The 27,988-nt window shown below is 40.9% G+C and overlaps 1 protein-coding gene across 1 annotated transcript in view; it reads right to left on the bottom strand.

The window, feature by feature from the left end:
* Positions 1–26,898, bottom strand: part of LOC311253364 (constitutive coactivator of PPAR-gamma-like protein 1) — a 44,245-nt gene extending 17,347 nt beyond the window's left edge. Inside the window, 6 exon segments of the mRNA XM_084347277.1 lie at positions 2,804–2,932; positions 13,582–13,664; positions 13,747–13,797; positions 13,800–13,992; positions 14,448–19,721; positions 20,232–26,898. Of these exon segments, the coding sequence (XP_084203403.1) occupies positions 2,804–2,932; positions 13,582–13,664; positions 13,747–13,797; positions 13,800–13,992; positions 14,448–14,921 (930 nt within the window). The 5' untranslated portion in view covers positions 14,922–19,721; positions 20,232–26,898.
* Positions 26,899–27,988: the final 1,090 nt, after the last annotated feature.

The following is a 27,988-nucleotide window of genomic DNA, read 5'->3' as shown; positions in this document are numbered from 1 at the left end:
TTAGTTTATGGAGTCAACTACAGGTTTCATAAAATGCAGCGTCTTTTCTCATTCCAGGTGGGGCTGGGCGGTATACCACCATCAAGAATTTTGCAATATCGTCATAATTGTTTTGGCGTGTTACAATTAATGTTCTTTACTGTGGCTGCGATGACATGCAACTAGGGAACTAAACACGTACTCATAGATACATAGTTACATCGAGTAACAGCTGTGTTACTGAAGTCGGCATAAGCAAGGAAAACGTCAATGTGCAAGGTAAGGTAAATTACTGTTTATTCTGCAGGTTAACCTGTTGAATTTAGCATTAGCACACCCATGGGCTAATGTGGCTCTAGTGTCAACTATAGCAAGCTGGTGCAATGTTGAAGTTTTAAGGGAGATTCCAGAGAAAAACTCATTTGAAGTTGATTCGCTCTTTGTGTAACTTAATACTGCAACACAAGCTCAGATTGCCCTGTTGTTAACATTACACGAGAGCTCCTGTGTGTGCCCAGATAGTAATCATCTTCAAACAAAGCTTCCTGAAACGCATAGTTGCAGCAAGTTTAAATGACCTAGTACAGTCATTGTGAAAAGTTTACATACACTTTTAAGGAAAGGAACACATACTACTTTGTCACAAAATACATTCACGAAGTTTGCTTCAAATCAAATCTGCTGACTAAAAAATACAGACAGTAACTTGGACAATCAATTTTGGTGATTAAAGAAAGTTGTGCTAATCAAACTTTCTTTGTAGCATGGTCTCTTAACTTGATTCTGATTTATAACAGCTGGTGACTTTTCTGGGCCCATTTTAACATAACTTGTTTGATACACCCACTAGACTCAGCAAATGTTTACAAAAATATCTTTATTCTTTTATGCGTTAACTGAACATTCACAAAGTAAATAAAAAAATGTATGATCCACACACACATTAAAGTGAATATCAAACTGCACTTATTGAACCAAAGGGGAATTGAGCCTTGACCGACATGCAATAACTGTACTACATGTTACACTGTGAAGCAGCAGTGACGCATTGTGGTTGACAGGCAACATTATAAAAGAAGACCCCCACTCAAAATGCTGGAACTAAAGTGTATTCAGTGGCAGTGCACAACAACCAACTGCAACTAAATAAAGTCAAAACATAAAAACAGAGGGACGGGGAATGTTAAAGATGCATGGATAGAGATGCTTGCAATGTGCCAGCGCTGGCTGAGGCTGACGCACTCGGGCTTGGAGACCGCAAGACATGAAACATGGTACACTCGTTCACATCGATGCCATGCTGCCTTAAATGTTTTGTACGTACAACCTGACTTGCAGCTAATGAACTTCCCACATGCTTTGCACTTTGCCTTGCTGTGTTTTTCATTTATAAAGTGAAGCAACACTTTTGACCGTTTTCCACAGACCACCTTTTGCACTGTGTATGCTGTGACATGCTAGTCATGCACACTAGCTCTAGGTTTGCTGATCACATGGTCAAGGAAAAAATCTTCCGGAGGAAAACTCTGAGGTCAGATGAAACAAAAATGCTGTTGTTTGGCCACAATGTCCAGCAATATGTTTGGAGACGAGAAGGTGAGGCCTTTCACCCCAAGAACACCAGTCAAACATGGTGGTGGTAGTATTATGCTGTGGGGCTGTTTTGCTGCCAGTGGATCTGGTGGTCTAAAGAAAGTAAATGGAATAATGAAGGAGGATTATCTCCAAATTCTTCAGGAAAACCTGAAATAATCAGCCAGAAGACTGGTTCAGTTAGGTGTTCCAACAGGACAATTATCCCAAATATACATCAAAAGTAGTAAAGGAATGGCTAAAGCAGGCTAGAGTTGAGGTTTTGAAATAGTCTTCCCAAGTCCTGACTTGAACCCCATCAAGAACATGTGGACTGGGCTGACGAAACAAGTCTCTTCCGGAAAGCCACTGTGGAATGACCTACTTCCAGATTCAGCCTACCAGTGTTGAACTTCACCGATTTTGTCAGAGGTCTGTCAGAAGCTTTGGGTGGCTATCAAAAGCACCTAATCCAGGTGAAAATGGCCAAGGGACATTTAACCAAATACTAGAATTACTGTATCTATATTTTTGACCCAGCAGATCTGGCCATATTTTCAGAAGATCTATAATAAATGAATTACTGAAACAAACTTTGTGATGTTTTGAAGCAGTATGTGTTCCACTCATTCCATCACAGAAAAATGAGAGCTGTAGAAATCACTGGAACTGAAAACTGCCATGATATACATGTTCTTTACATGTGTATGTAAACTTTTGACCACAACTGTACATGCCAGTAGAACGACCTTTATGTCTGATGGTTCTTTACTTTCTGAGCCATTATTCTTTCTATTTCAGTGCACAGTCATTGTATATACATGATGTACTGTATTGTAACTATTTTTATGTGTATGCTATGATAAGGAAAATAAATCTGTAGCTATAGCTTTAGATAGCTAGCTTGGCAGTGGCTAAAAATTAAGGTCATAATATTCACTGAATTATCAAGAAAATTCTATATCTTATTTTTTGCAAAGGTCTGTAAATAAATGATAATCAATTTGCTGTCTAACCATAGATTTGTTTTTAGATTAGGCTTTTAGTCTAAATGTCAATGTTCTGTCAATTTCCCCTATGGTATCTAACATTGTATCAAAGATTGATATTTTTTTAAAGATATTGTATCGAGGTGGACATTTATTGTGACAACATTTGTTGTTTTACTGCCACTCCAATATAATATATATATTCAATTTATTATCAGTTCTGAAAATCTTCTGCAGCGGAATTTTAAAAAGCCAGTTCATACCTGTGAATGCTTGAAGATGTCCTTCGCGATAGCCTCCAGGTTGGCGATGTCTGGGAAGTTGCGGACATAGTCAGCCACAGCCTTGATGACAACATCACAGAGCGGGAGCACAAGCTGGTGGGCACGGACCTGAAAAAATTATGACAAAAGCAACCACTCAAATTTAAAATAACTGTGAGTGGTAAAGTACCATTTTAAAAATGCTGCAATTTTTCTCAGAGTTCAGCACATCACACACGCTACATGTCAATGCTGGTGAGCCCGTGTGAGAATATGTAACAACTCTGATCAAGATAGTTATCTTATCTTGATCAGCACTTTGAGCAGCACTTAAGACAGGCTAAAAATACAACAATGCCAATGAGTCACTTAGAGTCGTAAATCAGAGAGGTGGTGAAATCAAATGCTTCGTTGCAGTTAAGAACAACACACATTGCCATGGTTACTGAATTCATCCATTGATTGTAACGTGTATTATTATGTATTATGTATTATAGTATATATTTATTATGATATTTAAAAAAATAGAAAAAGATGACTTGAACAATGTCCTTATAATACATGTGATGTGTACAACATTTATTATTCATATACAGTTTGTTTTTACTTCTTACTTGCGGTACTTCTGCTTTCCTTCTATAGTAAAATGAGCCGGCCATGACCAACACTTGTATAAAACATAGCAATAAATTGTCTTTGCAATGAATGATCAGACTTTGCACAATGACTAAACAATACAGCAACCAGTAAGCAATCCCTCCCTCTCTGTGATTGTACAGGATTACGAGGGCACCTAGGGGGGGTGTGACACGGGAGGACACGGATCCCAGTGATCTCCCTCCCTCTCATTGTCAAGCGGACTACTAGAGTCACAAAAATCTGTCAGCGTAACTGACACGTTATCATTTTCTACCTATATATTCAGTAGGGTGTTCATTTTTTTGATTTGTGTTTTTTTTATCGTGGTTGGTTTGTTATAACAAACAGCCCACAGCAGAGCTGATACAGCAGATCGTGAGCCGTAGTTTCCAGCTGTAAACACACTGTCTGGCTGTCACAGCTGCAGTGTCTTTGGACTCGTTGGGTGAAGCAGACAGGCCGGGTGGCTGAGCAGCAGCAAGGCAGCCCGGTAGCAGCCTGCCCCGTAGATAGCTGGCCTGCTTGCTCCACCAAATGAGCCTAGAGACACTCTTGCAGAAAAAGAAGCTCTGGTGAATGAGATCGGTGTGTTGGTGTGAAGAGTGTTACTACAGCTCAAGCCACACCAAAAGCAGACATTAACACGCATCTGTGTGAGCTAACAGGAGCCAGCAGCTGTGCGTCTCAATGCCAAGAGTCAAGCATTGAGAACAAAACCAATGAAGCCAACCAATCAGAGGCGAAGCTGGGCAGGTTACTGGGGAATTGAGGCTGACTTCTTAAGCAGTATGACTGCACCCTCTGCTGTTCAAACAGAACAATACAGTGACAGGCATCGATAGCAGAATGCATTTATGCTGATTTCCCTTGTTGGATCCATGAGATTCACAAGCAAAATAACCACACAATAGGTTGTCATTTTTTTATCGTGGTGTCGTGAAATTTGTTATATTGTTACCTCCAGAATACAATATTATTTGTCTGGTTTTGTATTTCAATATAGTTATACATACAGTATATTTGTAGATGTAGAATTTTACATTCCTTTGGTTATTTAGTTTGTTGAATTCCATGCAATTTTCAAGTTAATATGACGTTTTCGAGCTGGGTGCCACTGATGGTGCAGCAGTAGAAAGTATTCAAAGGGGAATTCCAATATTTTTAAATCAGGGTCATGTATTAACATGTTTTGGTGTGTAAATGATTCATATCAACCAAAAGTTTTGGAATTGGTCCAGTAGATCACCTCATCTGGCAACCACGAAACAGTTGCAAGGTAACCCTTTGGGGCACCTCCAACTATCAAGGTTATGTTTTGGTTACATAAAGGATCTCTGTCTGAACATTTCCATTATGTCGTCAGACACAGTTGGAGTTGCCCCAAAGGATGACATTGCAGCAATTGCAGCCGTGTAGCAGCTGCCAGATGAGGTGATCTACTGGACTGATTCCAGACCTTTTGGTAAAATTAAATAATAAACAACATGCGAATATAGGGCCGAGGTTTAAAAATAAAGGTTTTTTTCTGTAACACGTGATTACTCAGTGTGTAGAATATGGAGTCCTGTGAAGTAGGTCATTCCACAGTTAAATGTAATCGTGCCAGTGTGGTGGGTAGTCAAGCTGCACATGTGAAGCAGGTGGCTTCAAGTTTAACCACAGCTAGTCATTTACAGCTGTTACAAGTTATAGCTGAACCTTTTACACAGTGCACTGAAACTGTCTGCCACTGCTGTCTACAACTGTGCGACTCAACCATTCAATCCATGAATATCCCGTTTCTCTAAACTGTGTTAGGTTGGCCACGTATGAAATGTAGCCACATCATTGCATCCAGCTAGTAGTTGACACAAACGGTTTCAAATCCTTTTTTTGTCCAACTAACAGCTTTGTTAGTGGAATTTTAGCCATCAGTTTTACTAAACAGGCAGTGATGCTCGTAATCCTGCTTAAACTGTATGAAAGCTACTGATGCATTCATAACTGGTCTCTTGTCTTTCAATAAGACAGGCATGTACAAGCCTCTTTTTTTTCATACATTTTATTGAACGAAGTGGTCAACGCACACTCCAAATACAGTAAATGTTTTCATTTTCCATTTTCACAATGAACAAAAAACCTAAAATAATCTGCTATAACAGAGTCCCATCTCATCTCCCCCATCCATCTCCACAGCATCCCCGTGAACCCAGAGTAGCCAGATGTACAACATGACATCTGGCTACATAAAAGACAAATAAATAAAGAAATAAAAAATCAAATAAAAAAGGACTGATCCATTGTTTAAGAGAGAGGCTGGTGGTTGCTGACACCTAGGACATTCTGCCAGTATGCTGAAAATCGTTAACCAACAGAAGTCACGGGGGTTAAAGCGCAAGTGTACCTGCTATACATTTGTGTGCGGGCAGACAGTGAGGAAAGTACTCAAGGCTGACATGTACTAAACAGACCACTACAGTGACACTTCCCCAGGAGAAAGCTGGTTAACATAATTGATCAGTGACTTACAGTGAGAATAACATCTATCAGAGGAACATAGAAGTACAATTTTCCAACGGGCAATCAGGGAGGTAAAGCGTTAACACTGATTTGGGGCACTGTCGCTTGATTTGATCTGGAGGTCTACCGAAAATAGCAATATGAGGGGACGGACAGATTTTCAACCCCAAAACTTCTGAGACTGTTGTAAAATGGCTGCCAGAAGTTGGACAATTTGGGGCATGACCAGAACATGTGGGATAAGTCACAGGCACTCTGAGAACTACACGACAGACCCTTTCCAAAAAATTAGAATATCATGGAAAAGTTTATTTATTTCCATAGTTCCATTCAAAAAGTAAAACTTTCATAGGTTATAGATTCAGGGCCCACAATTTAAACGATTTCAAGTATTTATTTGTTTATTCGTACATAATTTGGGCTTCCAGCTCATAAAACCCACGAAAACAGGAATTCAAAAAAATTAGAATACTGTGAAGAAATCAGCCCAAATTTTGCAGGGCAAGAATGTTTTAAACTGAGTGTCACACACTAATCATCTACTAAGGTCAAAGCACCTGCACAGGTTTCCCCAGGTGTCATTAAATTGCTTCACTTTGGTTCAATTGTCTCAGTTCGGTTCAATATGGAGAAGACTGCAGACTTGACAACTGTCCAGAAGACCATCATTGATACCCTCCATAGGATGGGTAAGCCACAAAAGTTCATAGCTAAGGAGGCTGGCTGTTCACAGAGTGCTGTGTCCAAGCATATCAATGGAAAGTCTAGTGGAAGGGCAAAGGAGAAGTTGTGGCAGGAGAAGATGCACCAGCAGAAGAGATGACTGTGGGCTCAGTGGATTATCAAACAGAGAAGATTCAAGAATCTGGCAGAGATCCAGAAAGAGTGGAATGAGGCGGGAGTCACAGGTTCAAAAACCACCACATTCAGACGCATCCGGGAGATGGGCTACAACTGTCGGGTTCCTCGGGTCAAGCCACTTCTGAGCCTGAGCCAACATAGGAAGCGTCTCAACTGGGCCAAGGAGAAGAAGGACTGGACTGTTGTCCAGTGGTCCAAGGTCCTCTTTTCCGATGAAAGTAAAGTGTGCCTTTCATTCGGGAATCAAGGTCCAAGGGTTTGGAGGAAGACGGGTGAGGAACAGAACCCAAGCTGCTTGAGGTCCAGTGTGAAATATCCACAGTCAGTCATGATTTGGGGTGCAATGTCCGGTGCAGGTGTTGGTAAACTCTGCTTTCTTAAATCCAAGGTCACAACAACAGTCTACCAGAATGTTTTAGAGGACTTCATGATTCCTTCTGCTGAGGATCTGTATGGAGATGCAGATTTCATCTTCCAGCAGGACCTGGCCCCTGCCCATACCACCAGAAGCACCAAAACCTGGTTTGATGCCCATGCCATCACAGTGCTTGACTGGCCAGCCAACTCGCCGGACCTAAACCTCATTGAGAATCTATGGGGTATTATCAAGAGGAAAATGAGGGGCACCAGACCTAAAAACAAAGAAGAGCTGACAGCAAGCATCAAGGAAATCTGGGCTTCCATAACTCCCAGGCAATGCCACAGGCTGATTGCCTCAATGCCACGGCGCATCGAGGCAGTGATTAAGGCAAAGGGATTCCCAACCAAGTATTGAAGATTGACATATCGTTTTGAAAGTACCATATTTTGATTGATTTGATGTGATCCTAATTTCTTTTTTTTTTTTCTGCAAAAACTGAGAAGTAAATGGTGATTTCTTCACAGTATTCTAATTTTTTGAATTCCTGTTTTCGTGGGTTTTATGAGCTGGAAGCCCAAACTATGTACAAATAAACAAATAAATACTTGAAATCGTTTAAATTGTGGGCCCTGAATCTATAATCTATGAAAGTTTAACTTTTTGAATGGAATTATGGAAATAAATAAACTTTTCCATGATATTCTAATTTTTTGGAAAGGGTCTGTATATTGCCAAAAGTATCACCTTATGCCTTGACTCGCATATGAACTTAAGTGACATCCCATTCTTAATCCATAGGGTTTAATATGATGTCGGTCCACCCTTTGCAGCTATAACAGCTTCAACTCTTCTGGGAAGGCTTTCCACAAGGTTTAGGAGTGTGTTAATGGGAATTTTTGACCATTCTTCCAGAAGTGCATTTGTGAGGTCACACACTGATGTTGGAGGAGAAGGCCTGGCTCTCAGTCTCCGCTCTAATTCATCCCAAAGGTGTTCTATCGGGTTGAGGTCAGGACTCTGTGCAGGCCAGTCAAGTTTATTCACACCAAACTCTCTCATCCATGTCTTTATGGACCTTGCTTTGTGCACCGGTGCACAGTCATGTTAGAACAGGAAGGGGCCATCCCCAAACTGTTCCCACAAAGTTGGGAGCATGGAATTGTCCAAAATCTCTTGGTATGCTGAAGCATTCGGAGTTCCTTTCACAGGAACTAAGGGGCCAAGCCCAGCTCCTGAAAAACAACCCCACACCATAATCCCCCCTCCACCAAACTATAAACTTGGCACATTGCAGTCAGACAAGTACCGTTCTCCTGGCAACCGCCAAACCCAGACTCGTCCATCAGATCGCCAGATGGTGAAGCGCGATTTGTCACTCCAGAGCACGCGTCTCCACTGCTCTAGAGTCCAGTGGCGGCGTGCTTTACACCACTGCATCTGACGCTTTGCATTGCACTTGGTGATGTATGGCTTGGATGCAGCAGCTGCGCACTATGCTCCTCAGCATCCGCTGACCCCGCTCCATCATTTTACATGGCCTACCACTTCGTGGCTGAGTTGCTGTCATTCCCAATCGCTTCCACTTTGTTATAATACCACTGACAGCTGACTGTGGAATATTTAGGAGCGAGGAAATTTCAGGACTGGACTTGTTGCACAGGTGGCATCCTATCACAGTACCACATTGGAATTCACTGAGCTCCTGAGAGTGATCCATTCTTTCACAAATGTTTGTAGAAACAGTCTGCATGCCTTGGTGCTTGATTTTATACACCTGTGGCCTAGGAAGTGATTGGAACACCTGATTTCAATTATTTGGATGGGTGAGTGAATACTTTTGGCAATATAGTGTATCTATTGATTCCCTCATCTAATCTGCCATCTAATCTCTCCCAGAAGTCATCCAACAGAGTGATTTGCAGTTCTTTCTCCCAGCTGGCCCTAGTTTTGTTAACAAACAAACAGAGTTTCAGGTTTGAGAAGCATATCAATGCCACTTGGAGGTGGAATTTGAGGAAATGGAGAGGAGTGAGTCTGAGCTAAAACTGAGCTTTTCATGTTGAAGGTTAGGTGGAATTGTTCAAAGCTAGCAAATACACCACCTTTATACATATCTCTCAGATGGCGGAGACCATTCCTCTCAAAGGACGTAAATTGAGGGTCAATTTTAGCAGGCAAGAATAAATGGTTATTACAAATATGAGTTGTCTGAGGGAGAGTGAGCCATACGGAGTGACACCTCACTGATTCTTGAGAATTTGGATAAAACAGGTTTTAATTTTGAAAAGAAAAACATTTAAGTACTAAGAAATCTAAAGTTATATGTTGATGTAACAAGGTCTCAGCAATCATGCAATATTTTGGTGCAACCTCCTGAATTTGTACTTTTTTTATTAAATACTTTTATCCCGTCATTACTGTCTGACAGTGATGACCCAAACGACTTAGTCCTATTTATTTAGGCTAACATAGATTCAGAGTTTATAAAGCATTATGTCTACATATATTCTATTAAATGTTGAAAATTCACTTTTGTTAATTTTCTATACTACTTCACATGTACTTCTTTCGAAACTCTTTTTTCATTTTTGAGGGAGAAATAGGTCTCGAGCTAGATCTGTCCAAAAGTGGGTCCATGACGCTCCACCAAAAATCAGTACGTGAGAGTTTAAGTTTGAAATAGAAAACAAGAGTGATTTCACAAAAGTCGCTGTACCCAAGGGGAGAATAAACAGATGCCAAGATAATTGGCTTATGGTAAAGTGTGCCAGAAACGATAATATAGCGGCCGTGCGAATCTGTACTTATGTTATTGGGCATAAAGTTTGTTCTTGATCTTATCAGTATCGCAGTACCCCTCATTTTCAAATTAAATTTGAGTGGAAAATCTGTCCGATCCAGGGCCTATTCAGTTTTCGATGATCCGTGGTACATAAATGTGTCTCCTGAAGGAGCATTACATCCATGTTTAGATTTTAAACATTCAACCCATCAGTGTTTAATGAGATAATCCTCACTGTCTGCCCGACATTTTCCCCCTCATTAGTGACACCAGTCATGGCGCAGGATTCAACATCAAAAGTGAGCAGAGCAGTCCTAGAATTTGAGCAATAAATGGAGAAAATAATTAAGTGCACAAAAGCAAAAAACTGAGAAGAAGAGAAAAGAAGCAGAAATAAAGAAGTTTGCCAAGGTACATAAATCTGGCTCTCCCACCCTGTTCCATTGTTCAATCCTCAATGTTTTGGTCCTTATAGTCGTACAATGTAATCTACTGGGCGGCAGTCATCTAGCCTGCTGGTTATCTCCGTCCAAAGCAGTCCCATCATGGCTTGTCTTGGCAAGATAGAGTGAGAGGAAATTGTGCCTTTACAGAGTTGTGATCCCAGAGGCTCAGAAGGCCCCCAAAAGTTCATCAATCAGCGGCAAAACGGTGTGAATCCAGCCTTGAAAAGGCCAGGAAGCACAGTTAGCATGGATTTAGTGTCTAGGCTAGTTGGTCTCCGAGTCTGGTCTCTGCTGGTAGTTAGCCGCGAAGGTCACAGCCTCATCAGGCAGGGATAGCCTCTTCTTAGCCCCTAGTCATTTCATGTTTACCAATTCTACTTTTTGGGGGGTTAGCAAAATGTCACTTTCAGAGTAATTTACATAGTTTAACATTCTCATTATTTTTTCTATGCATTTTGACAGAAGTGTGTACAAGCTCTACTTGCTGGACTTTTTATTGTACACCTTGGAGTCCCTGGCCTAAGAGAAAGGAGTTCCATCATCTCTGCAATAATAATTACAGAAAACTGGATAAGGATGGAGAACTAAATGTGTTTACAGGACATAAAGTTACATCTAAATGTGTTTATGGGGTATAAAAATGTAACTGAGTCTCTCAAAGACAACACAGGACTATTGCTATGTAAAAAATGTCTGGAGTTAAGTTGGTTATGGGAAGCTTATGTGATGGGTGGCGAGCGATTATTTATAGGGATTGTCAGGTGCATTCTGTGTTTCCCACATTCTACTGTGGTCAGCTGACAGTCAGATCATGAATTGAAATGCGAAGTCTATTTTCTTTTATAAAATGTCTTACTATCATTTTCCTGGTGCAGCTAATGAGATGATGCCATTCCTTTTCGTATTGTATCCCTGCTAAGGAGCATATTCATGCACATAAAGCAAACCAACTTGATATGAAAAGGACAAATGTATCTATGAAATGTATCCATCAAAGACACATATTACATGAATAACAGTGGTCTGATCCATGTTGCTATCAGCATCAAGTTACACTCTCCTGTCAGAGAGAGACTCAGCAGAAGTAGTAGAAACATCAGGGCATGGTTCTGCTGTGAACTGATGCTTCAAGGTTTGAAGTTGATGCGTCCTTCTCATAACTATAGGACACAGAAATAGGCAACATCAGCACATTTTAAAACGTCCAGTTCAAAGACTATATGAATGAGTGTACCATCTAACAACACCGGTTCACAAATACAACACAGACTATATTCACAGATATATGTAATCTTTGGACTTCCGAACAGTGGACTTGGCCATTCACACGTGTAGCACACAAGAATTAGTCCGCCTCTCACATACAGCTCGTCTGGCTAATGTCCGTAGAGCCCAGGATAGCAGTGCATGTGTAAACACTGCTATATGGATTAGATCCACAGTATGTGTAAACGTTGGCCTGTGTGTAAACGGTGATGTTACAAGTAAATATGTCTCATACAGCAGTAGTCTGCTATTTAAGCTAGCTAGCTAGCTAACATTAGCGACAAACTGCTAACAGTGTTGGGTGAATACATACGACAGCAACATAAGGAGCTCACGTTAGCTACGTTGACTACATAATGCAGAGTAATGATACATTTCCCCAACAAAAACAAACCAGCTCATTACCTGTCCAACAGAGACACAGCTACCATGGCGACACAGAGACACAGCTACCATGGTGTACCATGGCGATGTTGCCGTGTTCAGGCCCTTTGACTCCTTCGGTTGTCGACATCGCTGAAAAGTCACTCCGATGTTGACTCTCGTTTTACTTCTTGCGCCTTCTAACTTCTTTTTTTGGTAGCCTTCTCAAGTTCAGTCTTTCTTTTCTTTCTTTGGTACCGCTGGTGATCAGAAGTGTGGCTGTAGTTTCTCTGCCATTCTTGTCGTAAACAGTCCGCCATAGCTCCAGTGTAGATCCCGGTCACGTGCAATGAGTGAGTCAGTACAGGGTGGGCAGGGTGGTCAGGTAAGGGCAGATTGATTGACACATAGTCTGTCCATACAAAATTGACAGGCCGATAAAATTGATTGGATGAAGTTTTTACAGCTCTGTTGCTGCCAGAGACCATGGATTTTTTTCTCTTTTTTAAAAAAAAATCTTTTTATATTTTGAATGCTGTCAGGATGTTAAGAAATGTTATACAAATATGATAGAAAATGCTTTTCAACAGAATTACCTACCCAAGCTTTAAGTCCTTTTCCTATAGAACAGAACATTTTTGTGGATACAATTGTCTGTGTTGTTTAACAGTAAACATCAGCTGACCTGACCTTTATTCCTGAAAGAAATGTTTGTGTTTTGGAATGAAACCCACCAAAATGCTTTTCTCTAAGATTTTTGCTTGCCATCAGTTCAAGGTTTACATGTAAGTAGCACACTGTACTTCATGTGTAGCAGCATTGGTTCAAGTCACTTACAATTAAACCAATTTGAAATGTAAAAAGACACTGCAGTTTACTTTTCTCTGATAGAGCATCAATTATTAGTAATTTATTTATTGGCTGGACATGTTTCAGTGTTTAAATTAGTGAAGAAAAATTCTGAACTTGCTGACCCCATGCTTGCTGTTGCTGCTGAGCTAAACATGTTCACTAACCGTCCACAGGCGCTGAGGTTAACTTTCAACCAAATGACTGACCTATCCGGCTGTGTCTTCAGGTACCTAATAAAGTTTGATGTGGTCGATCCAGCATCCTTTATATTCATTCCACAAAAGTTTCATTTGGCGATTCTTTAGTTTGCACCTTGTGTGTAGTTCCTATAGGCAAAGCCTATGACAAAGGGGAGCACTGCAGCAGTTCTTGTGCTCGTCGACATAGTGTTTTGTGGACATCAGTGCGCACCAGATGCATAAGGTTACGCATGAGGGAATGACATTCCGCTCTTCAGACATTTGCTTAATGTTAATGCGCCAAAAAATAAAAAATAAAGATTGTTCACAAGTCCCAAATCTCAAGTTTCAAGTCGCAAACTCGAGTCTCCATCTCTGGGAGCAAAGCACTAACCTGTGTCAAAAGTATTCCAGCTCAGTATATGCTGAACCACTGTTCCACTCAAACTGTCATTCACTAACAACATTTACAACCCACTTCTATTACCAATCCTCTTTTTAAATAAAGAAATTATCATTACATCCTTTACCTTCAAAGATGCTAGTGGATGCTCAGGACCAAGTAAGCTCCAGTGAAAGGCAGCCAAGTCTTCATCTGGCAGTATGAGGTTTCCTGTAAAACACAAGACAACATTGTTAAGTTAGTCACCTAAACCATCAGAGCCACTTACACTATCCAGTAGTATTATACCAACCTAAAAGTGCAGCAAAAATGAGAAAGCGACTTGGGTTCAGATTGAGCTGCCATCCACTTTGTGCATCAGGTACTGGCTAGTGGTGAGGCTTTTGCTGTTGCGGCTCAGTTTGAGGACATTATCACTGAAGTAGTACGGGATGTTGAACAGAGCGTAGTCCGAGTCGTAGGCCACCAGGCCATGGAATCCGTTTTCCCTGCATAAGGCTATCACCTCCTGGTGGTGGTCCTGAATGCTCTGGACAACCTGAGGAGTGGCCGGAGAAGAAATAGTCTTCAGATGCTAATGCCTCAAAATAAACCTCTTACACAGACATGGTGTATTAGACACTTAAGAATACAAAACAAAACAAAAGAATACAGAGGCAGGATTTAAAAAGCAGGTTTGTTTGAGCTGCTCTTAGTCAGTGAACCTTAATATCTGCCAACCACACTGCATGGACCTTGTTGGGATCATTTTTATAAAAGAGTATATGACAATTTGCAAAAAACATTTTTTAGTATATTGCCAAAAAAACTGTATTTAATGAGGATCTGTCCATACTGCACACTAATAAACTTGGCCTGGCAGCTTTTATCATGGGTGAAGATGACATGTGAGCAGCTAACAGGTGAACCAAAGAGCCTGCTAATGTACTGAGCCAGCGGTAGGTCCAGAGTGGCTGTGTTCAACAGGCACTGCCAGGCCTTGTTTCCACTCACCCCAATGCGAAACCTGAGGAGCGCCAGTCGGATGCAGTGGACCATGCACACAGGAGGAAGGAACCAGACTTTGGGCAGCAGGGAACCCTTGTTCTGGAGGTGGCTGATGATCTGCTGGGCTGTCTGCCTCTCGTTCACCTGTCGCTTGACCCACTCGTGAAGACGGCCTTTCTCCAGGGCGCCATTGAAGCACACCAGGAGCTCAATGTTGCCTTTGAAGCAGGCCTTAGACAGGGCGGCCAGGTAGCCCGGCATGTGGTTCCCCTGGCCCCCGCTGATCCAATCGGTGTAGAAGTCTCCGTAGAGCCGGTGAAGACAGTTCTCAGCATCCACCAGCAGTCTTAACGGACTCTGAGGCGGTCTCTGCCGGCCACCTCCAACCATACTCCCCCGGGCCAGCTTCTGGAGTTCCACCGACACCACAGCGCTGGGGCAGTGCTTTTCAATGTACTCTTGGAAACCTTGGATAACCATGTTGAGCGTCTTTCAGAAGAGGCGAAAACTTAAAAGTGATTATTAAAAGGAGCAAAGTATTGGAGGAAATCAAACCGAAGGGGGTTGCAATACGCCTCTCCCCCTGACAGAGACTGACAACCAGTTGCTAGCTGTTGATAATGCAGTAGTTGGAATCATTTAGAAAGAAACAAAGCTGCTGTTTAGGCATAGTCAGTTTTTGGTAAGTTGTTTTTTTGGTTCATGGATGCTAGCTGCCATGTGTCGGTTCACGGAACCATGTCTGAGATTGTGAATCTGTCGGAGCGAATGGGAGACAGACGGGACGACATGACGCACCTACAGAGGGACACGAGGAAACCAAGAGGATTCATTGCTTCGTACGTCCGCATTTGCTTAATGTCATGCAAATAATAGGGTCGTTCAAGATGAGCCTTTCCTGCGCAGAATCGATCAGCGGCGGTCCATGGGTACTTTTTTTGGGTCTTTTTTTTTCTTAAACTTTATTAGTGAAAACAAATCTTACAAGCAGAATAATTTCCAGCACAAACTCACTTTGTGACTGAGCGAAAACGGTTAAGTACAATATAACAAAAGAAAAAACACCACAAACTCTTAATGTAGCACCATAAGCACCTTAACACCACCATATCTTGCACTACTACCACTTCTACCTCCGCCATTCTGTGTAATTACTGTGTAATTACCGTGTGCAATAATACCTTGTTAATACCTTTTATTTTATTTTTATTTTATTTTATTTTTCTACACATTTATATTTTCTGTCTCTTATTTAAATCTTTTTTAGTATTTTTAGTATTTTAAGTCTACTTGTTTTTATGTCCCCTGTACGTATTGGATGTCTGTCTACCTGCTGGTGTATTTATTGTATGTCTGTTCTACCTGCTGCCGTAACAAGTAAATTTCCCCAATGTGGGATAAATAAAAGTCTAAAGTCTAAAGTCTAAAGAAAGCCATAGGAAGGGAAAAAACAAGAAAAAAAAAGAAGAAAAAAAATCAATCAATTATAATTTTAATTTTAAGGGATCTGATTAAGACAACAAAACTGACAAATGCTCATACAGACACTGTGCCTTTTTAGATTTAATAACTTAAGGAGTCAAAAAATATAGAAAGCTCTTTTAAAAAAAAACAGGAAATGTATTATCAGATTGTTTATCAGAAATTCAAATTTTGAGTCCTCCAAAATAAAACCAAATCTAATATTATTATAGGTTAAAGCTGACAGAGACAGACTGTGTTCTGAGATCCATTGATTAAGTTTTTTCCAAAACAAATCAGAAACGTTACAAGAAAAGAAAAGATGTTCCTGAGTTTCAATTCCATTTTACAGAATGTACATTCATTTAAATCAATATTAAACTTAAGGTGCATGTTCTTTGCATGGGTAGATCTCATTCATTGTTTTAAAGTGCACTTCTTCACTTCAGGTGGAATAGAGAATTTCATATAGTCGCATCTAATTCTCTTAGAGGTAGAAGCATCAGTAGAATATCTTTAAAACATAAATTCTCTTTTTAAGGGGGAAGGGAAACATTCTTTAGAGAGTAAGGATCTTAGAAACTTGTTTTTGCTACATTTATCTGAGAAGACAGTCTTGAATAAATAAAGGGTACAGTCGAGGTACTGTTGATTCATAAAGAAAATATCCTTTGATTGTAGCTACAAGAGCTTGTGGTATTGCATTAACTACATCATTATATTCTTTTCAGGTGCAATTTAAGTTATACTTATTTCTGAATTCTGTAAAGTCAAATATATTGCCTCATCCATTGTCATCCATTAAATGTTGAATAGACCAAATCCCTTGGTCTGACCAATTTTTAAAATAAAAAGATTTTTTTTTTTTATTACAGTTTTTCTCCATTGGTTTGGCTCATTTCTTAAAACAGAAATTACATTCTCAAAACATTTGGCAAAACAGTCTTACAGTTCAGCACAACACGATAGTTCACTTGCAAAAGCTCATATCTCTCCCAAAACTGTTCACTCATGCTTCAAAACTAAATTCCTTTCCCATGTAAATAGTCAGTGCCACCAAAAGACAAAAGATCCTTCTCAATTGCTTTGGCTCATTTCTCGAAACAGACCGGACGTTCTCAACACTCTTGGTGCTTTTGCCAAAATAACCTGGATGGTTCAGCACAACACCATGATTCACCTGCAAAAGCTCATATCTCTCCCAAAGCAGTTCACTCGTGTCAAAACTAAATTCCTTTCTCATATAAATAGTCAGTGCCCACAAAATGCATTGTCCCTTTGGCATTGTGTAAGCACTGCAAGTCAAAATGTTTAGATGTTTTGTCACTATGGCAGAGGACCATTGAAATATCCCTCATGTCCACCTCTCAGTCTTAGCCCAGTCCTTAGTCTGAACATGGAAAATTATAGCTGCTGCGCAGCGATGGGTCGGGTCCGGGCTATTTTTGGAAAATTTAGGCAATTCTGAGCAACAAACAGGAGAATAGGAAGACAAGACAGTTGACAACAATGTTGATTTTGGACCACTTGAGGCTTGAACCCACAACTTCTGGAACCAAAGACTGTCATTTATCACTCTGAGCTAATTGGCAAGTGGCAATACAATGGTGGCTTCACAAATTGAGTAAGCCATTCACTGTTGTGCAGGCAGATTTGAAACCACTGTAAAAAATTCAGTTATCAAGACAAAAATCTGAAAATTCACATATTGCAGCATGGAGATGTTGGTTATTTTAAAAATGATTGATTTGCTCCATAAGTGAATAACTGATGTTTAGCTATGTCATTATTGCATTGACTCCAATCGTTCACATGAAAGAAAAATTTAAAATGCTGTGAAAAATTCAGTTTTTGAGGCTCAATTTGTGATAAATCAAAGGAGGAGAAAGGAATTTGGTTTAAGAAGTTTTACAGATTTTGAAAAAAAAACTGAGTGATGTACTTCATAATTTTTAATAGGTTTAAATGTACAAAAGTTTCTTCAATATTGAGGCCACAGTTTGATGAAAGTTCTGAAGCTGTAGCAAGTATGGTTGATTTGTTATAAATTTTCAGAGTTTTGAACTTTAGACGCTTGCTGTAGCACCACCATCAGGACTATTGGCTTGGGTTTACAGCTGAGGTAATCTGGCATGAGACTGGACCTTTGTGCAAAATTTGGTTAGCTTTGGTCCATGGTCCAGTCCAAGCTATTTGTTTTTATTTAATTTAGAGACTTGCTGTGATGCCACCATCAGGACAACTGTCTTGTGACAACATGTCTTGTGTTTCATGTTGAGGGCATCTGACATTTTGATCTGTCGTCATCATCATCATCATCATCATCATCATCATCCTTGCTGGGTCTTGAACACACCACCCCCCTACACCAAACACCAGCTCCTAACTCACTGAGCTAATTGGCTGGAAGTGAAACCTGCTGTGTAGCTTCATTTGTCGACTCAGGGAGGCAGCTGTTGTCAAGGCAGATTTAAAAAATGGTCAAAATGTCAGAAATTCTGTTACCTGAACAAAAATCTGATAATACATAAATTGCATCTTGACAGCATGGAAATGTTGGCGATTTGTTTTTAACTCAAAGTGTTTTGCTTCATAAGAGAAAATTTGATGTTTAAAAATGCCACTCTTACATTGACTCCAGTTGTTCCCATGAGAGCAGAATTCAAAATGTTCTCAAAAATTCAGTTTTTGAGATTAAATTCTGATATTTGCCAAACTCCATCACCCATGACTCCAAAATATTCTCAATTTTTCTAGAAATCCGAGAAATAAGTTTTGTGGAGGATGGTCTGAAGATGCTCTCTCGCAAGTTTGGTGACAATTGAGCAAAAATTGTGGGAGGAGATAGGTTTCATAAGTTTTACAGGTTTTGAAAAAAACTGAGTGATGGACTTCATAATTTGTAATGAGCTTACATGTAAGTCGACTTAAGTTTCAGCAGTATTGGGGCTACAGTTTGGTGAAAGTTTCAAAACTGTAGCATGTACTGTTGATTTTGTAGGTATTTTTTAAAGTTTTTAAATTTAAATGCTTATTGTTAGCTGCCCAGACCCTAATTATATGTAGCCTACAGTGCTGTAAATAAAGCTGGAGATTCAAAACTAACATTTCTTGGTTTTTCACTGGTCGCTGTCCTCACTCTCCCTCTCCTTGCCACCATCCTCGCCCTACTGGCCGTCCTCCTCACCCTCCTGGCCATCCACACGCTGCTGTCTGTCTGGCCACAGATTCTCAGCCACATCACAGTGTATATTCTCCCTTGCGATGCAACGAGGGAAGAAACGGCGTGCATGTCGCAACCATCCCCTGCACTGATCTCCTGTAATATCATCACACGCAGCGTCCATTGCATGGAGCCGGGACCTCTGATTTTGAGCCTGATGCTCATACACTGTCCACCTCCAAGCGGAGAAAAACTCCTCAATAGGATTGAGGAAAGGAGAGTAAGGTGGTAGGAACACCATGACCATCCTTGGATGAGTAGTGAACCAGGCTCTGATGAGCGGGCCACGGTGGAAATTCACATTGTCTCACATAATTACATACTTTGGTAGGTGAGGCCCTATGAGACCTCTCTCATTTTCAGGGATCAAATCAGAATGAAGGCGGTCCAAGAAGATGAGGAGCTTCCGTGTATTGTATGGGCCAAGACTGGGGATGTGAGTGGCCACACCATTCTCAGAAATGGCAGCACACATAGTTATATTGCCCCCACGCTGGCCTGGGACATCCACCTTGGCCCTTGGCCAGGTTGAAGCCAGCTTCATCCACAAAATCGAGGATGTGAGGGGTCTCGTTTCCTTCCAATGCCATTATTCTCTACAATAGAGTAAAAAAAAAATCATCAAATCAGTCATACAGAAGAGTCATACACTAGAGTAACAGAAAATTACATAGGAATGTTCTATGTTTTCCTCCACAAGTTCAATATACTACTGGCCACTGCTCCAGTGGCTCCAAACCTGGGGTACATGTACCCCTAGGGATAGGTATACGCAGAGGTACTACAGAAGGTATTTGAGAGAAAGGGGAGGGGGAAATCATCAATGACTAGACATACTGAAATGTTACAGTAAAACCCACAGTATTAGATAGATCTGCTTGGGAAGCACTAATTGCAGCTCCTTGACCCCTCTTCTTACCGTATGTCATATTCTTCAAAATAAGGATTATAATGCAGTTTTCTGCAGTTGCTGCAGTTTTAAGTCAGATAAAGCAAATACTTGGATTCAGACATCAGATAAAGGGGGTACTGAAGCCAAAAAAGTTTGGGAACCACTGCTTAATTGTAAAAAGGTTATAATGATAGACAACCAGTGACTGACTTACATGTACATAATGGTACCGCAGCTCTTTCACTCATTCCTCTCAAATGGTACCCTGTAAAGTTGCTTCATGGTCATCTGATGCCTGTTCAATATCCGGTCTATTGTGGAGATGCTTATTATTATGATTATTATTATTATAACCTTTATTTATTCTCGAGAGACATTGAGGTTGCCCTCATTTTCAATGTCGTCGAGTTTACAAACCAATTAAAATATTGACAGTGGTTACATTTGAAGTGATTACATGACAATATACAGTACAGTTAACAAGAAACAAGAAAGACAGTCATCTGAAACAGTTACAAATGGAAACAGAGTTATCCATGACCAAGTACCTAAACTCAGTGAGTGAAGGGAGCGCGTCCAATCTCAGGATGTGCTGTAACGCGTTCCAAGAGCTAGGGGCATCATAACAAAAAGCAGTCTTGCCAATACTCGCACAGACTCAAGGAACTTTGAGTAGCAGTAGTTCAGCCGAACAGGTCATGTAAGTACCTGAGTTCCATTTCAACATATTTGCTACATACAATGGTAATTTGCCTGAAAGAGCTTTAAAAATATATAAAAACCAGTACCTCTTGCGCCTTTCCTCAAGAGAGGGCCAACCAACTTTTTCATACAAAACACAGTGGTGAGTATCATATTTATCACCCGTGATAAATCTTAGAGCTGAATGATAGACTGAATCTAAACGTTTCAGAGTTGAGGCAGCAGCATGTCTATAGATGATATCACCATAATCCATGACAGACAGAAACGCTGACTCAATTATTACTCTTCTTGAGAGCATTGGAAGCAAGATTTGTTTCTGTACAGAAAACCATTTTTTTGCCTCAACTTTAAGATAAGTTCATTAATATGATATTTGAATGAGAAATCCTCTTCTAGCCAGATGCCAAGATATTTGTACTCCTTGACTCTCTCAATTTCTGAGCCGGTTTTGGTGTAAAGATGCATACTATTGTGATCAACATTTTTGGCTCGAGTAAACAACATGTATTTTGTCTTGTTTGCATTAAGCAGCAGTTTATGTTTGATTAATAATTCCTGAAAAGAATTAAAAGCAGTTTGCAAGTTGTTGATGGCTGTCTGAACAGAATCCGATAAACAATATAAAACTGTGTCGTCCGCATAAAAATGGACATTACAGCCATTTAAAGAAGGAATAATATCCTTGATATAAACAGTAAAAAGCAATGGACCTAAGACCGACCCTTGTGGTACACCTCCACTAACAGACAAAAAATCAGATTTTGTATGGCCAAGCTTAACACATTGACGCCTGTCAATCAAGTAGCTCTGAAACCAAGCACACGCATTATCATCCAACCCCATTGTCTCTAATTTTCTCAGGAGCAAATGATGATCAACTGTATCAAATGCTTTAGATAGATCTATAAAAAGAGCAGTGCAGTGATACCTCCTGTCTAATGCCGAAATTATGTTGTTTGTCACCAGTGTGATTGCTGAGATTGTGCTATGGTTAGCCCTGAAACCAGACTGATATGGATTTAAGAGTGAGTAATCTGAAATAAAAAGCTTGAGTTGAGAGCTGACCAAGGATTCCATAATTTTTGCCAGACAAGGTAATTTGGAAATAGGGCGATAGTTATTCAAATTATCTCTATCTCCACCTTTATGTAAGGGGACCACATGTGCTGATTTCCATTGTATCAGAAATTTTCCACTTGAGATGGATAGATTAAAAATGTCTGCTGGGTGACGATTGGTGCTGCAAGTTTTAAGAAAAAGGAATCCAGATTGTCTTCACCGGTAGAGCATTTAGGATTTATGGCCCATAATTCATCAAGCACCTCACTGCATGTGAGTGGGTGGAAGGAGAAACTAGAGGTGTGACCCTTGGGAAACTTAGTATTATTATTAGCAGTACAGCTGCCTGAATCAGAGTCATCAAGGTGGAGCTCCGGATACTCCTTATCAAATAAAGTTGCAGCTTCTGCAAAGTGTTTGTTTAAGACAAGGCATATTTCAGACTCATTTAGTGCGACCCATTGCATTGTTTAGTAGGGGTATTTTAGATATTTTATTTCTATTTTTATCCATATTTACTGCTTTCCAGAACAATGTTGGGTTTGAGGAGGAGCTAGTGATGAGATTCAGGTAATAATTGGATTTTGATTTTTTCAGGGCTGAAGTACATTTATTCCTAATTTGTCTAAAGTGTAACCAGTGTGAAGGATCACCTGAACGTCTTGCTCGGGACCAGGCTTTATCCCTCTCATAGAGTAAGGCTGATAGCTCCTTATTAAACCAGGGTGCAATCCTATCTTTAATTCTAAACCTCTTGACAGGGGCATGTTTATCAACAATAGAAATAAAGGTATTGGCAAAAGAGTCAAGAGCAACCTGAGCATCAGTGTTGTTCTCTGCAAGATTGGCAAAAACATGTGCTACATCATTACAGAAGAGTTGCTCATCAAAAGTTTTAATATTCCTCTTTGTGACTATGTGAGAGCCCATCTTTTCTATTTTTGCACTCCTCACACATGCTATGGGGCAATGATCACTGCTACCCAGCCCAAAAACTCCAGTACCAGCTATCTTATTGACTCTATTAGAGAAAATAAGATCAATTAAGGTTGATTTTGATTGGTCCTTCATATTGGGTCTTGTAGGTTCAGTGATAAGTTGAGATAAATTAAAGTTGAGAAATAAATCTCTCATATAATCTGAGGTGTCACTCAGCCAGTTCACATTAAAATCACCCACAACAATAATTTCTAAATTTACATACGTTGAGATAAGTTCTGCCAATGTATCTAGAGAATTAGCACCGGCAGATGGGGGTCTGTAAATACCAATCACCACCAACGATGAAGACCCCAGGTGAACCTGCAGGGAAATAAACTCAAAACAGCTAGATATTTAAATAGAGTCCAGAACAGACACTTTTAAACCAGCCTTAACATTGATTGCCACTTCACCTCCTCTTCTAGCTCTATCAGCTCTGAATAAGCTATATCCAGCCAGGGATATATCACAGTCAGTAATACTTTTATGCAACCACGATTCACTCAAAATCAGAATATCAGGATCAGCCTGTAAAACTACAGCTTTAACATAGTCCAGATTCTTCAACAGGCTTCTAATATTCAGGTGGAGTAAACCAAGACCTTTCCTGCTCTTGAATGACTCAGGGCCAAGTGATGGTTTTGAGTCATTGGAGGGCATAACAATACCAGGCTTCAAGGGGATCAGGATTAAGTTTGCAGAGGTAACTGAGGGGAAACACGTGCAATTTTCATGTATCTTCCCTTCTTGGATCTTTCCCTAATTAAAACCGGGATATTATGTGTTTGGCTTAATGGTGACCAGCAGGAGGGGTAAGAAATGTATCTGTTTCTGGAACCATGAGTTCTATCAAACACAGAGGTTATTGATCTAGTTGATATTCTGACAGGAATAGTTGTGGGTGTGAAACCAGTGTAGCACTCCCCTCAATAGACCTTTTACTAAGGGCAGGCTTCTGGGTTCATCTATTATATTTTTAACCCTATTTTTTAAGTAACTGTTCACAAGCAATTTGGACCTCGTTTTTCAATACTCACTCAACTGATAGACCTAGATGAATTCACCTTTTTACCATAGGACCTTAAATAGAATGTTTTTTACCTCAGTGTCCGTCTCCTAAAACCTAAAATATAGTGACTTTGAGTGGTTTTGTGTAGCTTTAACACTTTCCAGATACCCTAAATAACACTATTTCAATGATAACTCATCTAATAGGCGATAACTATGCTCTCTTTTAACTCTGGCAAAAGAAATATCACAAGACTCTATTTTAGAGAAAATAACAAATCAATGATTTACTTCAAGTAAATGCATTCAAACAAAACACAAATACATTTTAAGTGAAAATATGTTTAAAAGTAAATTCTCTGTTGTTTCTTTTTGTTATCACAACACTTAGACTAGATCATGAAAGATCTGATTCACTGTCAGGTATAAAATTAACCAAATTTAGCTTAGCACCAAAATTACCAAAACTACCGTTCTAGTTAAATAGAACACTTTTAACTTCCCCAAAAATATATGGAACACTCCTTTAAGTTTCAAGATACTCCTTTAAGTTGCAATAATACGCTCAAACACAAAGCAGTGGGCCCACACTCACACACACATACACTAGGGATGTGCACGGTTACTCGGATACTCGGGTACCCGAGTAGACAATCTGCTAATCGGTTACGAATTATTAACCGGTTAACCTAGGATTATTTCATTGTCGGCGATGCCGGGTGTATAGTCGCTCTGTTTCTCGTCTATTTCAGCCTTTACACCGACCCCACCGGTGTGTTTGTAACGTTAGCTTACCCAGAAGCCGAGCAGTCAAGCCTGTCCAATAGGGACCCGTGTGCCGTCACATGACGGGCTAAAATCCAATGGGAAAACATGATCTGCCAAAGATCGTTTATTTACATCAAGATGGTTGCTCTGTTGCCGTGTGTGATCACTACTATCAGGAAATCTCCCGTAAATCCTAATAAATAATGCGTAAATTAACATGTATGCAATATTTCGGGGTCCGCCTGCTATTCCGACATGTCTCTCTTTAGACATGCCGCTATTCTGACAAGTCTCCGACAATGGCAAAAAACAATGTCGAAATAGTGGGACGCTTGAAAAGTAACTTTAATGCCGCTATTCCGACAATTACAGGTCACTGTCTAAATAGCGGCATGTCGGAATAGCAGCATGTAACCGCATTTGTAACCTTAAACTGGCTTACAACCACTCAACGAGTTCGATGCGAAACCACTTAAGGTTCAAGAAACACGAAAGCATAAGCACCGCTAATTACTGAAAAAAAAAAAAAAAAAATCCCGGGGTATAAATGCGCTCCGTCCAGAGGGGAAACTTTTTTTTTTCCCAGTCATAAACTCATATGTGCATCTTAAACTCCAATCTACTCTTATTAACCACCTGATATTTTGTCTGACGACGCTGTGTGTCAGCAATGCGCTGTCTGATGGACAGAGCGCATTTATGAGTCATATATTTTATTACTCGGTTACTCGATTAGGACCAGGTTCGGGTACTCGGTTAGAAAATTACTCGAAATGCCCATCCCTAACATACACACAGCCGGCAAACAAAATAACCCCGTTGCAGGCCTGATATGGTGACTTTTGAGTGCGAGGAAAATCCAACTTTAATCCCAATGATCCAGGAACAATAAAGGAAAAATGTTACCTCCAATCCAAAGAACAACCTTTACCAGGTCCAATGCTGCCTTCATGTGCTGTGGTATTTAAAAAGTGCACATGAACACCCTCTCATGTGGTATTTTCCACTGGGCAACTCGTAGAATTTTTTGATGCCCGAGTTGCCGAGATGAGATAACCTGTCACCTTTTCAACATGGCGGCGAGCAACGAAAGATTTGTGAATGGTAAGCAATGTACACTACTAAACGTGTTTTGCTACTGTTAGTGGATAGTTTTTGGAGCCTATAAAGTGTTGCTCCATTGACAATTGTAATATGATGCGTTAACACTCGTTGTCAGTTTTTAAAATACCGTTATGGTTTGGTTTTACCTCCCCAGAGCAGATGCTAGCAGATGTCAATAGGAGCTTATTTTCTCTGTACAACAACAAAAGCACATGAACACAACGCACTGGTAAATACCAGATCACAAGTGGAAAATACCATGTGTACCATAGCACATGAAGGCAGCATAACGCCAGGTTCAGACAGGACGCCGAAGCGCCCCGAAGCGCCGCGCTCGGAAATTCTCGCGCGAGCCGCAGCCCTTCTGTTCACACCGGACACGCGCCGGTCGGCAAACGGCTCTGCTCCTCAGCTGTTCTGTCGTCACACTTGGAGCTGTTTTTTCACCATAGGAAAGCAAATAACCGCATAAAATCACAACGCCATGTTTTTCTGACGACTGTACATGTATGTCCACTTCATGGTAATGAGTAGTTTTCTGTCAATCGGGGTGTTTAATTATCGAAAATAGTTTTATTTTGAAAAGTGTTTCATTTTGAAAATTGACAGGATTTCTCGTTGTTGCTTTGTTTGACTTCCTGCCCGGCTTGACACATTCAGCCGCGGCAGGCGAAAAAATTAGACCAGACGCCGAAACGATCGCTGCACGGCGCGCACCGGCAGCAGGGCAGAGCGCCGCGGCGCTTGCTATCTGAACGACGCCATCGGATAACATGGGCGCCGAAACGAAAATGACTCCGCTCCTCTGCGCTTCGCAGCCGATCGGGGCGCTTCCGCGTCCTGTCTGAACCTGGCGTAAGTCCTGAAGGCGACACTGCAGGTAGACTGAAAACAGGCAGGTGAACAGGCAATGGGTTCTCCCTCGCAGCCCGGGACGATGTCCACCAACGAAGACGACGACGACGAGTCACACACACTGGCAGCGGCCGAGCCGAATCCTTTGCTCCCGCGTTGAGACCACAAGGCACAGCCAATGTCAGTAGCTGGTTTAGCTCCTCACGGCTAAGTCCGTTCACTTTGATAGCGAATGCTAACACACACTCCGAGTTAGCTTAGTAGCTAGGCTAAGCTAAAATACAGTGCAGCTTCGCCAGGAGCTCCGAGCTGAAACTCCTCAAACTGTACACCGAACAGCAGTAGCTCCAATGTCCAAGTTCTGAGTGTCGAGCAGACAGTCGCTTGAACACGGAAACTACACACTTAAAGGTTGAATATGTAGAATTTTTATTAAAAGCAATATTTTTAAAAAAATAATACATCCACGGGGCGTTTTGAGGGGTACAGAATGAAAGTATTGCTTTTCCATAAAAAAAAATTTTTTTGTCTAAATTAATATTTTTTAAAATTTTTGACGGGCTCGACAATGACGTTCTGTTTACATTTTACCAGCCAATAGTGGCTGTAAATTGCGGGTTGCCAGTTGCTCCGGCGCAGCTACTGTAGGCTGGCACTGGGTGAGATGGAGTTTGCCAATGTAGCTGTTTGGGAGCCTCAGAGAAGACGGCGTTATTTATCTCAGCAGCTGAGTGACCAGAGAAGGGCAAAGTCGAGGGTCAGCATAGGCCAAGCATGGAGTCAATGGACTGCAATGAAGGAGTTTAACGGCTTCAAAACGCACGCCGAAATGGCTACGTTTCTCCTCTCACTGTCAGTCAAACTGCTCTGCAATATGGTGCGATTTGCCGGAGGGGATGAGTTCAAACAGGCTCGAACAGACCCGGCCCAGTAGCCTACAGGAGACCGGAGTCTGTTCGAGCCCGTTTGACTGACAGCTACCGTTAGCGTTAGCCGTTAGCGTTAGCCGTTACAGCTAAGTAAACATGAAAGTTAGCTTACCGGTCGAGGAGAACGTAGCCATTTCGGCGTGCGTTTTGAAGCCGTTAAACTCCTTCATTGCATCCCACGATCGCCCGTTTAAACAGTTTCCAAGCATTGGTGTCAGAGTAAAGACCCGACCCGGTCCGATCCGCGTATTAAACTTGTAAATGAATGTTGCTCTGTTCTGGCTGCAGAGGTGGGTAGTAACGAGCTACATTTACTCCATTTGTTTATGTTTTGATGGAGACACTTCCAACACAGGCTCTGTCACATGACAGCGTTTCACCAATCACGAACCTGGCAACCCGACTGCTGGAATTATTTTTTGTTGTTGCGACTACGACCTCGAGACACTAGATGGCGGTGTTCTGCTCATTCTCCATATTATACCTGTATACCATATACTATACTTGTCTCTAGAACTTTACACTCGCGGCCATGCGTCTCTTGTGCTTCGTCACGTCTCTC

Source organism: Pagrus pagrus (genome assembly GCF_965226575.1).
Source record: "Pagrus pagrus genome assembly, chromosome: 3".
NCBI classification, from domain to species: Eukaryota; Metazoa; Chordata; class Actinopteri; order Spariformes; family Sparidae; genus Pagrus; species Pagrus pagrus.
This window is presented reverse-complemented; position numbering and strand designations above follow the sequence as displayed.